The sequence below is a fragment of the Spinacia oleracea genome, chromosome 2 (genome assembly GCF_020520425.1).
Source record: "Spinacia oleracea cultivar Varoflay chromosome 2, BTI_SOV_V1, whole genome shotgun sequence".
Classification (NCBI taxonomy): domain Eukaryota; kingdom Viridiplantae; phylum Streptophyta; class Magnoliopsida; order Caryophyllales; family Amaranthaceae; genus Spinacia; species Spinacia oleracea.
Window position 1 is genome coordinate 97,199,243 of NC_079488.1, and position 13,927 is coordinate 97,213,169.

Here is a 13,927-nt window from a genome sequence, read left to right on the forward strand (position 1 = left end):
AAAAAGTCAATCTACGGATTGAAGCAGGCATCCAGGAGCTGGAATATACGTTTTGATGAAGCAGTCAGTGACTTTGGTTTCATCAAGAACGCGGACGAATCTTGTGTATACAAGAAGGTCAGTGGGAGCAAAATTGCTTTCCTAGTATTATATGTCGACGACATATTACTTATCGGAAATGACATTCCTATGTTGAACTCTGTCAAGATTTGGCTTGGGAAATGTTTTTCGATGAAGGATCTAGGAGAAGCACAGTACATATTGGGCATCAAGATTTACAGAGATAGATCTAAAAAGATGATTGGACTTAGTCAAAGCACTTATATCAATAAGGTGCTTGATAGGTTCAAGATGGCGGACTCCAAGCGAGGCTACCTACCCATGTCTCATGGAATGACTCTAAGCAAGACTCAGTGCCCAAAAACACTTGATGAGCGTAGACGAATGAATGGGATTCCATATGCATCATTGATTGGTTCAATAATGTATGCTATGATATGTACACGCCCGGATATTGCGTACGCACTCAGTGCTACGAGCAGATACCAGTCAGACCCAGGAGAGGCGCATTGGACTGCTGCCAAGAACATTCTGAAGTACCTGAAAAGGCACAAAGATGACTTCCTGGTCTATGGTGGAGATGATGAATTAATTGTTAAAGGCTATACGGACGCAAGTTTCCAAACCGACAAAGATGATTTCAGATCACAGTCTGGGTTTGTCTTCTGCCTCAACGGAGGAGCAGTAAGCTGGAAAAGTGCTAAGCAAAGCACCATTGCGGATTCTACAACTGAAGCGGAGTACATTGCTGCACATGAAGCAGCAAAGGAAGCTATATGGCTAAGGAAGTTCATAGGAGAACTTGGTGTAGTCCCCTCCATTAAAGGACCAATAGCCCTGTATTGTGATAATAACGGAGCTATTGCACAGGCAAAAGAGCCTAGACACCACCAGAGAGTCAAGCATGTACTTCGTAGATTTCACCTTCTACGAGAGTTCGTTGAAAGAAAAGAAGTCGAGATAAGCAAAATTGGAACTGATGACAACATATCAGATCCATTAACTAAACCTCTGCCGCAAGCGAAGCACAACTCGCACACTGCAGCTATGGGAATCAAGCATATTGGAGAATGGCTTTGATGTCTCTGTTTAATGTTTTAAAGTTTTAGAGTTTAAATCTTTGTAAAACATTATTGGTTAATCATTCACAATAAGTGAAAGGAATTCATTTTTCCATTTAATTTGTGGTTTATTAAATGATGAGTCCCTTCAACTTGACGATATATTCAAGATAGACTGTCAGGACCAGTCCTGTGACTAAGAAATGTCTATCAAGTGAACTTGAATGTCAAAGGTTGAAAATGGTCCCTAATCGGAGTTTTCTATAAAATTGGACGCATAGAAAACGTTAGACGATTAGAATGCAAGATGACTAGTAGTTCTGTTTCTTGAACTATGTGGACATGGCAATGTCATAATCATTTGCATAGATACTTACTTTGGGAAGACTAGTATCGGACAAGACCTATGAAACTTTACTGTAAGAGATGAAAGTCTGTCATAAGTAAATTTCATTAAATTATTAGACACTAAATCCTCAATACCTGAGTGATTTGAGATTACTTGTTTGAGAACTGGTTGCTTTGACGTTGACCAACCGTCGCACCGTAAAAGGAGGCTATAAAGGCAACGCTCAGGTAATCACCTATCAAACGAAGTCTAATCTCAAGATCGCAAGATTGGGATTGTCCTCCCATAAATCGGGAAGAGATGCTTAAAAGTTGTACAAGGCCACTCGGAGAGCTAAAAACTGTGAAATGCATGGCCGTGCTCGGATGAATCATAGGCTATGATTATCTGTTTATTTGATCAGTTGAACTCTGAAACCGAGAACACCTCTGGACATAATAAGGATGACAACTCTTACCTTATGTTCAAGAGCAAGCATCGAGCGACAAAGGAATTAGGAAATGCACACTTGTCCCTAAGGACAAGTGGGAGACTGAAGGAAATAATGCCCTTGGTCCAAGTATGCATTCTATGTTAAGTCTAATAAATGCGGTTCAGTATTAATTAACAAGTTAATAATTCAGTGAGATCAAGTGAGCTGAATGCCTAGCTAGAGGCCGCTTCAGTTCAAGTGGAATTAATGATATTAATCCACAGCTTACTCTTGACTGAACCCGTAGGGTCACACAAATAGTACGTAAACGGATCAAGTATTTAATGGCATTAAATACTCCATCTATGAATATTCGGAACCAACGGATCTTGGTTTCAGTGGGAGCTAAGATCGTCACAGGCAAGAAATGAATACTCCGGAAACGATGATATTGCCGGAAACGGAAATATGGATCGTATCGGAAATATGAATATTATCCAAGTCGTAGATGTTGCCGGAAACGGAAACATGGTACGTATCGGAAAATGTTATTGGAAATGGAAATATTACCAGAATCGGAAATATTGCCGGAAACGGAAATATTGTCAGAATCGGAAATATTACCGGAATCGGAAAATAATTCCGGAAACGGAAATATTAAATATTTGTTCGAAACGGAAAATTAATTCCGGAATCGGAAATATTAAATATTGTTCGTATCGGAAATAAATTCCGGAACTGGAAATTTAATCGGAAGCGTATCGTACGAATTAGCATCGGACGAGGCCTGCCGGACGAAGGCCCAGCACGAAGCCAGGGCCATCGCCCAGCAAGCACGCGCGCCACAAGCCCAGCCAAGGCAGCGCCCAGGCCTACCGCAAGGCAGGCCCAGCGCGCGCCAAGGCCACGGATGCGTGGGCCGCGCTGCGTGGGCTGCTGCTCGCACGCGCATGGGCAGCCCTTGTGGCTGCCGTGTGTGTGTGAGTTTGTGCTCATGCGTGATTCCTAAATCTACAAGAGTCAGTGTATGATTAAATTTCTATTCCTAATTGGATAAATTAATTAAATAGAATTCATGTAGGATTCTAATTTCAATTAATTCGTATCCTACTAGGATTACGATTCCTTTTCCATAACTCTATAAATAAAGGCCTAGGGGTCATTATTTATAGACAAGTTTTAAGTATTCAAAACTAAGATTTTTAAGCAGAAAAATCAGCCAATATTCTTGCCTACCTAACCGAAAATATTAGAACCTTAAGGGCGATTCTAGTTGGTCAATCTTAAGGCGGATCCGGACGTGCTGTGGACTATCTACGGAGGGACGACACTTGGAGTCCTAAAGACTTGTTCTTGTTCGGTTCGGGCGCAGCTAGGGAAGGCACGCAACAAAGAGTATGCATCTAAACTATGCTAAATGATTATGTGTAAATAATATGTTTCCTGGCTTTATGGTTTTTCCGCATGATTTATGAACTGTCATATGAATCATAACCTTACATCTTGCCCCCCTGTGGCGGCTTTAGGAAGATATCATGACTGAAGTCGGCCACAGATATGATGACGTTCGTTTATATTTGACGCCGTACATGCGTGCCAGTATGATGCAACCTCTAAACGTCTCATGTGTCATCATGGTCATTGATGATGATTATTCGACATTCCGATTTCCTTAGCTTTCTCGGTAGTCTGGTGGAGTCGTGTCATCGGTCATTGCCATCTCGTGGCGTCGGGGCATACCCTCATGATCAAGGTAATCTGTTGTCATTAATATACATACTAACGCGTATAGTTGTGGCATGTCGTTAGTAAATGAAAAATAGTTATCACGGATGATATATGAGAAAATTTCAATAGGGTATGTGGTGTTAGTTTATAAAATTTTGACGTCACTAATAAATGAATTGAGTCACTCATACCATTCGATTGTGTTGATGACCCTCACGATCTGCGATGTACGTGGCAGCGACAATACGTGTATATTATAAATAAAAGATAACTTACTTCGAAAGTATGTTCATACCTTTAGCCCCCATTGATATTCATCTATCAATCAACGATCTATTGGCGAACTTACGAAGAAATATATTGTTAAAATAAAGATGTTCGATAATTACTTCACCGTACCATGTTTAACGCCAAGAAACTTCTTGTCGTCATAGGGGTAACCAGAATGGTCGCGTCCTGCTGTCGTGACTTGTTGTCGTGGTGTCATGTTGTGTCGTCGTGACCTCATGTCGTGTCGTGACCTCGTGTAACACTATCACCAAATAAATTAAAAAATGTTAGGTATTTATTTCTATGTGTCATACTTGACGCCAAAGGATTTCTTATCTTCTTATGTGGCTGATCGCGTCCTGCTGTCGCGACATGTTGTCGTAACAACGCGTTATGATGTGCTGGTGAAGAACTTGGTGATGAGGACATGGGAAAAGGACACGACGTTGGGTTTATGATGTCAAGTGGTTTGATGTTGGTGGGGGGTGAAAATATGATGACATGGAAAGTGTGATGGCGAAAGGTTAATTTTTTGAGAGGTGATTGTGTTGTAGGCTTGGCAATGTTGATGTGGGAAGTCACTTTGAGGCGTTACGTTTTTTGGGTCCGGTTGTGTGAATAGTCATTTGATGTCGAGCCCCCGATGTTACGTACCTGGCTAACATCTTGTCTACAACCACATTCTCATATGAAAAGTTTACTTTTAACTAAACTTGAAATCATAACAAGTGACATGCATCAACATGGTAATAATAATTCAGATACTTTCGAAAATTAAATCGCATCAAAAATATCGTATAAAATTTAAATCAAATAAAGTATATATACTATATGCTCACGGCCTTCTAACGTTGGTCGCCTGCTTTACTCACGACCTTGCCAAGCGACACGTCAGTACCTGCATTCTAACGTCGGTCGCCTGATGTACTCATGACCTAGCCAAGCGACACGTCAATACCTGTAGACAAGATAATACTTGGCGACACGACATGATCAAACGAAAAGTGGTGACTACGTTAGTACAAAAAGTAGGATAACAACGTATAGCATATATTTCAAAGTGCTTTTGGAAATTAAAACAAGCAAAGTATACTATATAAAAAGCAAATCAAGTATACTATATGAAAATTAAATGAGATAGAGTATACTATATGCTCCCCTGTGGCGACTTCAGGACAACTACAAATTCTCCTATTTGATACTTGGACTGAAGTTAGCCACAAAATCTAGTATTGCCGACAATTTGTTGTTGAATCTCCATTTGTCGTCTTCGTTTTTGGAGACGTCGTCGACTGATGTGGAGGTGACGTCGGACGAAACTATGTTGACGTCATGTCATTGGTGGATGACGTCACGTGTTTGCATCTGTTTTAGTGACAACAAGGACTAGAAACAATATTAGTTTAAATTAAAATCACTGGGGTTGAGTTTTATACCATACTTCTTGCGACGTCAAGTGATCAAATCGTCTCGAGATCTTATCAAGGTACGAGACAACTCATATTGTATCTTGTTTGTGGTGACATCTGCATGATGGTCCGTGACGTCTAGAACGAAACCTATTTTCGATGTCATCAAGCGTTAGTGTCGTTGTTGTCACGATATGCATCATCTAGGTTGAATTCGACCACTCAGACGCGTCACTTCTAGCGATGACACCTGCTGATGTCGACACCTGATCTGGCGACGACATGTACCCTGACGTCATTCCACATTCCATCGACCAACGAGCCTGGCGACGACACCTGACCCGTCGACGACACCTGACCCGTCGACGACACCTGACCCGTCGACGACGCCTGACCGTCGACGACGCCTGACCGTCGACGACACCTGACCCGTCGATGACACCTGACCGGTCGACGACACCTGACCCGTCGACGACACCTGACCGTCGACGACACCTGACCGTCGACGACGCCTGACCCGTCGACGACACTTGACCCGTCGACGACACCTGTCATGTTGACGACATGTGCCCTGACGTAGCTCCATCTCATGGTGGCGACAAAGTATGACAACAATCCATAGCTTGGCGACAACTTTATTGGTGAACCCAAGTGGGTCGGATATTGTGTTTGAGAGGATATTTGTGGATATGTGTTTGAATATAAATCTAGCCATCTCCCCACAGACGGCGCCAAACTGTTTATGCCAAATTTCGTATGGACGACCTTTGGTTGGGACATAGACGACTAGATAAAATAAAGTATGCAAATGACGGGAGATAAATGACAGAAAATAAAGAGAGACGAGACCAGAGATGGTGACGCGGAAAACCCGAAAGGGATAAAAACCGCGGGTGGCAATGAGTCCACCAATCTACTATGTTGTCGGCATAAATAGCCTAGGTACGTGGGTACATGTACAATGTATATTTTCGTATGTAGACATAGTTAACAATAAAGCGTGACCATAGAAGGTATTGGGGAATATGTAGAGTATATAAATAGGTCAGGGAACGGTTAACGGACAAACATCCGTAAAAGATAAGGGATGGCGTATGGTTTATAATATGATCGGATGTCATTTGGTAAGATAAGGCAGAATGTTAGCAAGGTCTTCTGTATAAGATAATATGGGAATAGGATAAATAAGGGTGATTAAGAGTTTAGTGGAATATCTAGGTGGAGCTTAGAAGGTGGGTTTATTCTTGTTGATGGCATGAGCTACGGGAAAGAGCTTCTTGCTTTTAGGTGCAATGAGTACGTCGTCTACCAGGAGTAGCAGGCATCAGGCATAGTTTGGGCATATATTTAGACGGAGGTATAGATAATGGAGAAGTGTGGATTTTATCGTAGATCTCGGAAGTGCCTTATCATTGTAGAGTGGTGATCTTTATATAGTACTAGGTCTAGCATAGAAGACGGAATCATGTTGTTAGTTGTTCCATGATACTCTCAACCGCCTCCACGATCTTCTCAACTGATCGCTTGATCTTCTCTAACCGTTTTCTTGATCCTTGTTAGCTTCCTTGACCTTGTCCAACAAGCATGAAGTGGGGATAGTGGCTCCTTGAATATAGGAACCAACCTTGACTGCTTCCTTAATAGGATCCGAGGACGGACTGACTTGCGATGACTTGTTCCCGCGTCGACCTCACGTCGTACAAACGACCAATAACAACAACCTTCAGCAATTATATGACTGTTTTTATTTTGCTATGATAGAAAATATTGATTGTGGTATTTTGTTGACTTTTTTTAATTTTAACTTGAGAAATTGCATAATCTTAGAAGAGATTGTAAATTTTTTGTGTGATTGCTTCTCTCTTAAAGATTACACGACATAGTAAAAATACTAATTTGACTTTTTGTAGGAAATAAGAATAGATTTATGTGTAATTTGAATTTTGCATTCTTAATTGTTCATTATATTAAATTGTGAGCCAGGATATTTTAATCTTTTAGATAGGGAGACACTAAAAATATGATTACTGAACTATCTTCAACTCTTCACTTATAAAATAGAGATTATAAACTCTAAGTTGTAACAAGTAGCGTAAATTTGATCGATCATTAATATGCGTACACGATGCTAGCTTATGGTTTACCAAAAGAACACGTTTACATCAATATTCCGTGTTTAATGTACGTGCAAATAATTTATTATGGCTCATTTTCCACAATTTTACCTAAAATTGACCTATATAAGTAATATCCGTACATACATGAAACTAATATTAAAATTAACCTATTAAGCTTAGGGATGAAAATATCCAGTAGATGATCCATTAACCCGGTCACCGGCTATAATTAAATGGGTGAAAATCCGAATTAAATGGATGAAAAGCGGGTGATGGGTGAAGCGGGTGATGGATGCGGGTCGGATGCGGGTGATGTTTTTTTTATCCATCACCCGATCCATCACCCGTTTATCACCCGATCCGTCACCCATTTATTTTAAATATATTATTTATATTAATATTTAAACATAAAATTTGTGTAAATCCATTATATATTAAAGTTAGTGCTTATTTAATTTTCTTTTTTGGTTATAAGTTATGCGTGATAAGAACTAATTATATGTTTTGGAAATAAGTGAAGGTATGTAACCTTTTTCTATTCGTTAATTATTATGCATATTATTAGATGGTGAATTTTTAATAGTTAATAATTTTCACCCGAATATCACCCGATCCACCCAGTTCACCCGCGGGTGATGGATGGACGGAATGCGGGTGATGAGTAAAGCGGGTGATGGATGGACCGGGTGGAGCGGATAGAAGCAGGTGATGGATGCGGGTGATGCTCTACCCGATCCAAATCCCACCCATTTCCATCCCTAATTAAGCTAATTACTTCTTCCGTTTTAAAAAAAATTGTAACACTTCAATTAGTAAGTTTACCAAAATGCAACTTTGACCTTAAATATTTCTAATCATACTTCTTTTTTTAATCTTAAAATTGAATATTATGAAAATATACAATAAAATTAATCCACCAACATTTTACTTATAACATTTGCTTTTACTAAATTAGTATAAACTTATGGTCAAAGTTAGTATAAGTATATATATATATATTATTCTTGTAGAGACAATGTCATTACCCTTGGCTTAAGCTATATGACAGGTAGCCTTAAAGTGGAGATCGATAGATTACATGATGAGTTTGAGATGCGCATTTCGTCTCTTACTTACGACTCCAAGCCCTAATTAAAGTCTACTTCAAGAAGCTAGGAAATTTTAATTAGTTATTCACCGTATGTAAAATATTATTGAGATGAAAGTCGATCATAATTGTTATCAATTACGTAGTACTTTGTACATGGGATCTAATAGTCATATCTCATAAAACTAAAAAAAACTCATCTTCGAGATTAAGCAATGGTACGTAGTGCATCACTTAGCTTGTTTAACCTAAAGACGAACGGGTTAAATACAGAATCAGAAAAACTACAAATTTTTTTGGTTCTATTACGAAGAGTTCCCATCGCCTTCGGCGAGTGGACTAATTTTCCGCGAGAGTTTGCATGAGTACCTCGAAGGGAAACATCCCTCCAAGCTAAGGTTTTTTCCAATGCCAAAAGCTCGAACCCGATACCTTAATTAAGGAGCAAAAGGTCATTAACCACTCACGACAACCCCAGTTGATAGGAAAACCACAGGTTAAAAGCTAGCCATAACTATAATTTTGTATGTGATAGACGATGCTCGATATAAATAGTACGTGCTACTAATTAATATCTATGCTCCACTAAAGTTGTTATGATATGATATAATGATGATGTTGAAGCAATAATAAGACATATCACATACTTCGTATCACATATGTATGAATAGTTGTATACTTGTATAATGTTGAACAATATAAAATAACTTTTAATTAAATTATTGGCCTCAACAAATTGAAGACAAAACATTAAACATGCATGAAAAGAAATGTTTGTTTGCTAATTCGTTGTTGCTTCAAGACGTAATAAACTAAGTCCATCATCTTGTTTAGGTCTATCACGGACGGAACTTCACAGTACTACCTTCGACCCCTAGTGTTTAGACTTTATCACGGCTTTCACCAATCACTGAAGTACTATATATCTCCGTTTTAAAAAGATTTTTACACTTACTATTTACACGGATTCCGATGTAATGTTTGACCATTAATATATCCTATTCTGTATGGTAAAAAGTTATAAAAATTTGATATTTGTAAAATACATTTTGAGACGAATCTAACAAGATATCTTATGATAATTTTTTATAGATATAATAGTGAGAATTTAGGGTCAAAATTTTGATTTTTGGGAATATTTTTCAAAGCGTAAAGAACTTTATGAAACGGAGGTAGTAGTAGTATACTCCGTACATTTCAATTCATTCACCGTATATTATACGGAGTATTTATTATTTTGAAGCGAAGGGAATACAATATGTGTATATATAAAATAGTATAATCACGTACGTATATGGACCAAATATTTATTACACAGCTTCCTAACACCTTAATGCCTATGCCTTATCATTCTTTTATTTTTCACGTTCTGGAAATAGACACCTTCCTAATTCCTACCAATGAGCCCGAGGCAATGAAACCAGAATTTAAGACACTGGCAATGTGTCCCACCTACATAAAGCTAAGCAAATCGATCGAGTAGCTCATTGATCAGATCGTCATTGTTGGACATTTTATTTCCACTGCCTAGGCGGGTCGTTTGTTTAGAGGGATACATATTTCTTATTCCTACTTACTACTCCCTCGTTTCTTTTTGTTATTTACGTTTTTATTTATAGGTGTTCCAAAATGTTCTTTATATTTTTTTTTTCTATTGTCACATAAATGCTTAATACTTTATCACATAAATTCTTTTCTTTTCAAGGGTTTATTAATTTAATCTTCCACACTTTTCCATTGGGACATTAATTTTTTCTCATTTTCTCAATATCATAATTTTGATAAAAGTGAAAACATTATAAATAAATGTAATTTGTCTTGTTTTTTTTTAAAAAAATAGAGGAATCTCATTATATATTAATTAGTCATTAAAACGCGTGCAAAATACCAAACGTAAAGAACAAAAAGAGACGGAGAGAACATTAGATATCTCGGTTTTATTTCTTATAATCCGTTGTATTAAGAATTCCACCCGTAAAATCTTTTTCTTAATAAATATGCAAGGAAACCTAAAGTATTTGATCGACCAATGATAAATATTGTAAATACATTCTTAATTTTTATATTTAAAAGTCAACGTTCAAGAATTTTCTTTTTATTAAATAAAAAAAGAGCAATTGTAAAATGTGGTCCAAAACGTATGTAATTATTTGGATGTCACATGGAAGATGGCCAACCTAGAGAGTAATGTTCCCTTGACAACAAATTATGCAGTACGGAAAATCCTTTTAACTTAGATACTTGCAGACTTAATTGCCCTGCACCTTCATTTTCCTGATTTTTATCTATAGTTTTACATACATACGCACCAAACCTATAATTGACTACTACAAGTCTACAACCATTTCTTAATATATATAATTCCTTTTTAGAGTTAGATGCATTACCAACTAAGAAAATTCGCATCCACAACTACTACAGAGTACAGAGTACTTGTCTACTTGTAACAAAAATATTGCTTGACTTGGCTTTCCAAAACAAAAATAAACCCTTGAATTTATGTCTCTCTTTCTTCTATGTTATTGTTGTTGTCTCTTCAATATGTTATTACTTACGTAGTAGATCATATATTCGACAAAAACATTGCTAGGTTAGTGTTGATCGAGACTACTACGTCACTGCAACATGTAATATACTCCGTAATATACACGCATTAATCATAATTAATATAAGTATTGCACAACTATCTAATTAATGTTTACCAAATACTCCGTATTAAATACTACCGTCTACCGATTATTAGTTACTCCGTAATTACCAACCATAATGAGCCCAATAAGCGCATAACACAACAATATTGAAAAGCGCATAGTATCTCAGTGTCGGGACTACGATGACGTCACGATTACAGAGCCTTGTGTAATTTCTCAGGCCCTCATACAACACAATAAAAATAACAAGAACTTGTTAGGGACTGAACCCAAGTCCTTGGAAATTACACAACAATACCTTAAACGCTATTCCAATTTTATTTTTGTTATGTTTAGGAAACTGATACCATATTTAAAATTTAGATGCCCTGTTCAGTAACTCACTCCGCGCCACACCAGAATCGCCCCTGAATAACCTTCACATATATATGTAATGTACAAAGTGTCTAAATTGGAACGAAATTTTCTTAATAAGAAAAAAAAACACTTAAAAAAAAAAATTATTATTATCTAGTTAAACGTAAGTAGTACTACGTATAATATTACTATGGAGTCAAGAAAGATCTTTGGAGTCCTGATAATATATACAATGCAATTTCAAACTTCGATCACATTTTCACACATCTCAAATTCTCAATATGTATATTATATAGAAATTTTAAAACTCACATTTAAGCAAAACCATGCAACTTATACAATAACCTAGGGTAACAAAATAGTAATAATAAAAATATTACCTTTTTGTCCCTGTGATCATGATTATTTCCCAAATCCACAAAAAATTACCCGGCCCGTTTTTTGACCAAGCCGTAAGAAATTCTCCTAGGTTGTTCTCTTGGTAGAAAAACCAAAGACTCAGAAACAGAGCAAGTATTTTTACAAGATAAATTGACAAACCCCAATCTATGGCTTAAACTCTTAGCAGGACCTTTGAAGATGCTCCCAAACACTTCCTTATCGTCTTCGTCGTCATTATCACCTTTGGAACACTCGACTAATGCATCAAAGAAAGGATCTTTCGTACAAATAATGTGATTTTTCTTGTAATTTGAAATTGATTTAGTAGTAGCGGAAACAGGGGCAGCAGCTGGAGGCAGGGGAAGATATTTTGATTTCCTAGAAGAATCAAGTCTTTTGATAATCTGATGTTTTGGGATTCCTGGGATTGATTCCCAAGAGAATGGGATTCTGTGAGGTGGACTAGGAGGAGGGGAATCTTCATGGGAGAAGGATCTAAAAGATGATGATGAGTTTGAGGAGAGAGATGGTGAAGACGAAAGAGATGGAGTTCTTCTTGAAGATGGCCATTTCGGTTTGGTCGAAATGTCGTTTTTTGTGTTTATCACATTGTTGGGTGTTCTTGGTTCTTCAAATGAGTTCATTTTTATTTTTGGTCTCAATTTTTTTTTTTTTTGTTTGGGTGGAGTTTTGAAGATGGGTATGTGTGGTTGTTTGAAGTTTGTTTAATTGGGTGCTCTGTTTATTTTATTTGTTTGGTTTATAGTGGGGTTTTTGCATCTATAAATCTATAATGTTATAAAGACTATATAAAAAGATAAAATGAGAGCCTAAGTTTGCACTCAACTATGGGCCCATAGTGTTGGGGGAGGAAATTACTTTTATATTCGCTCAAGGGCCCGTGATATTTTTGTCATTTATGTTGTTTTTTAGTGTCTATTTACTTTAAACATTTGCCTTAATCATAAATCATAATACTTCGTGCTTTCTGCCAAAAAAAAAAACTTCGTGCTAAAGCTCTATTCTCTAATCCCATGAAAATCGCAGGTGAGTGTTACGCGTAGATAAAATAAGAGTGTGATGCTCAAATTATTCAGTTAAAAGGTCATACCTTCTTACAAGTTAAAGATTTGGGTCTTATAAAACGAAATCTGACTTTTCCGGTGGATTTTCCAGGGGTTATACATAATACGCAATATTTAACCATATGCTGATATAGTTTGATAATAACAGTCTATTAAGATTGTTTTATAACAAGGTTGGTACATGCACATGGTCGTAGAAGGCGTATAAGTAACTCTGAAAATTTTAGAGAAATTAGTGCTCCCCATCTATTAGAGTCATGCATAGATTTCACTTAACCGTCAATTTTCTTTAAAAAAAGTTCTAAGGAGAAAATTAGTGTACGACCAATAAAGGAAATACCACATACGGAGTAGAAGTATAGGACTAACTTGCTTACGGAAACAGTATGTGGTATAATTAAAAACTTTGTCGTCGATGCGCAACATGGCAACATGGGAACCATATACTTCGTAGTTCGTATATAGATTGAGATTTGAGATGGTATAATAAGGTCAAACGTTCTTGTTACTGAAATAAACACTATACCAAATACTACCTACACTTTAGATGTCACCGTCTGGCTCACACTAATTGGACCTATTAAAAGTTGACCCAATTTGAAAAAATTGGGTCTTGGACAAGATTTTGTGATTTATAATTCGATTTTATCCGTACCGAACAACCTGGAAAGTAATGGGTTAAAATTTAACCGAACCTCTTTTTGACCCGAGGTATTGAAATTGTTGTATTTGTAATAAATGAGAGTATGAAGAATTTTAAACACAATAAACGCGTTGTTACTATTGTTTGGTGTAACATGATTTTGATTTGAACTATACTCCATTTTATTGTTGAATTTAACTAACATAAACTTGTGCTGAAATTTTGTTACTTTGTACGCATATTTTTTATATTTATTATTAGGGGTGAGTAAAGTCAGGTACCGGAACCTGTTGGTTAGATCTACAGTAACAAAAGCG

At 37.1% G+C, this 13,927-nt stretch overlaps 1 protein-coding gene across 1 annotated transcript; it reads right to left on the reverse strand.

The window, feature by feature from the left end:
- Positions 1-11,707: 11,707 nt before the first annotated feature.
- LOC110802945 (uncharacterized) lies at positions 11,708-12,659 on the reverse strand. Its single transcript, XM_022008405.2, has one exon. The coding sequence runs from the start codon at positions 12,524-12,526 to the stop codon at positions 11,927-11,929; it is 600 nt and encodes a 199-aa protein (XP_021864097.2). The 5' UTR covers positions 12,527-12,659; the 3' UTR covers positions 11,708-11,926.
- Between the last annotated feature and the right edge of the window lie 1,268 nt (positions 12,660-13,927).

Excerpts from the sequence above, each read along its gene's own strand:
- LOC110802945 (XM_022008405.2), bottom strand. The coding sequence starts at position 12,526 with ATGAACTCATTTGAAGAACCAAGAACACCCAACAATGTGATAAACACA.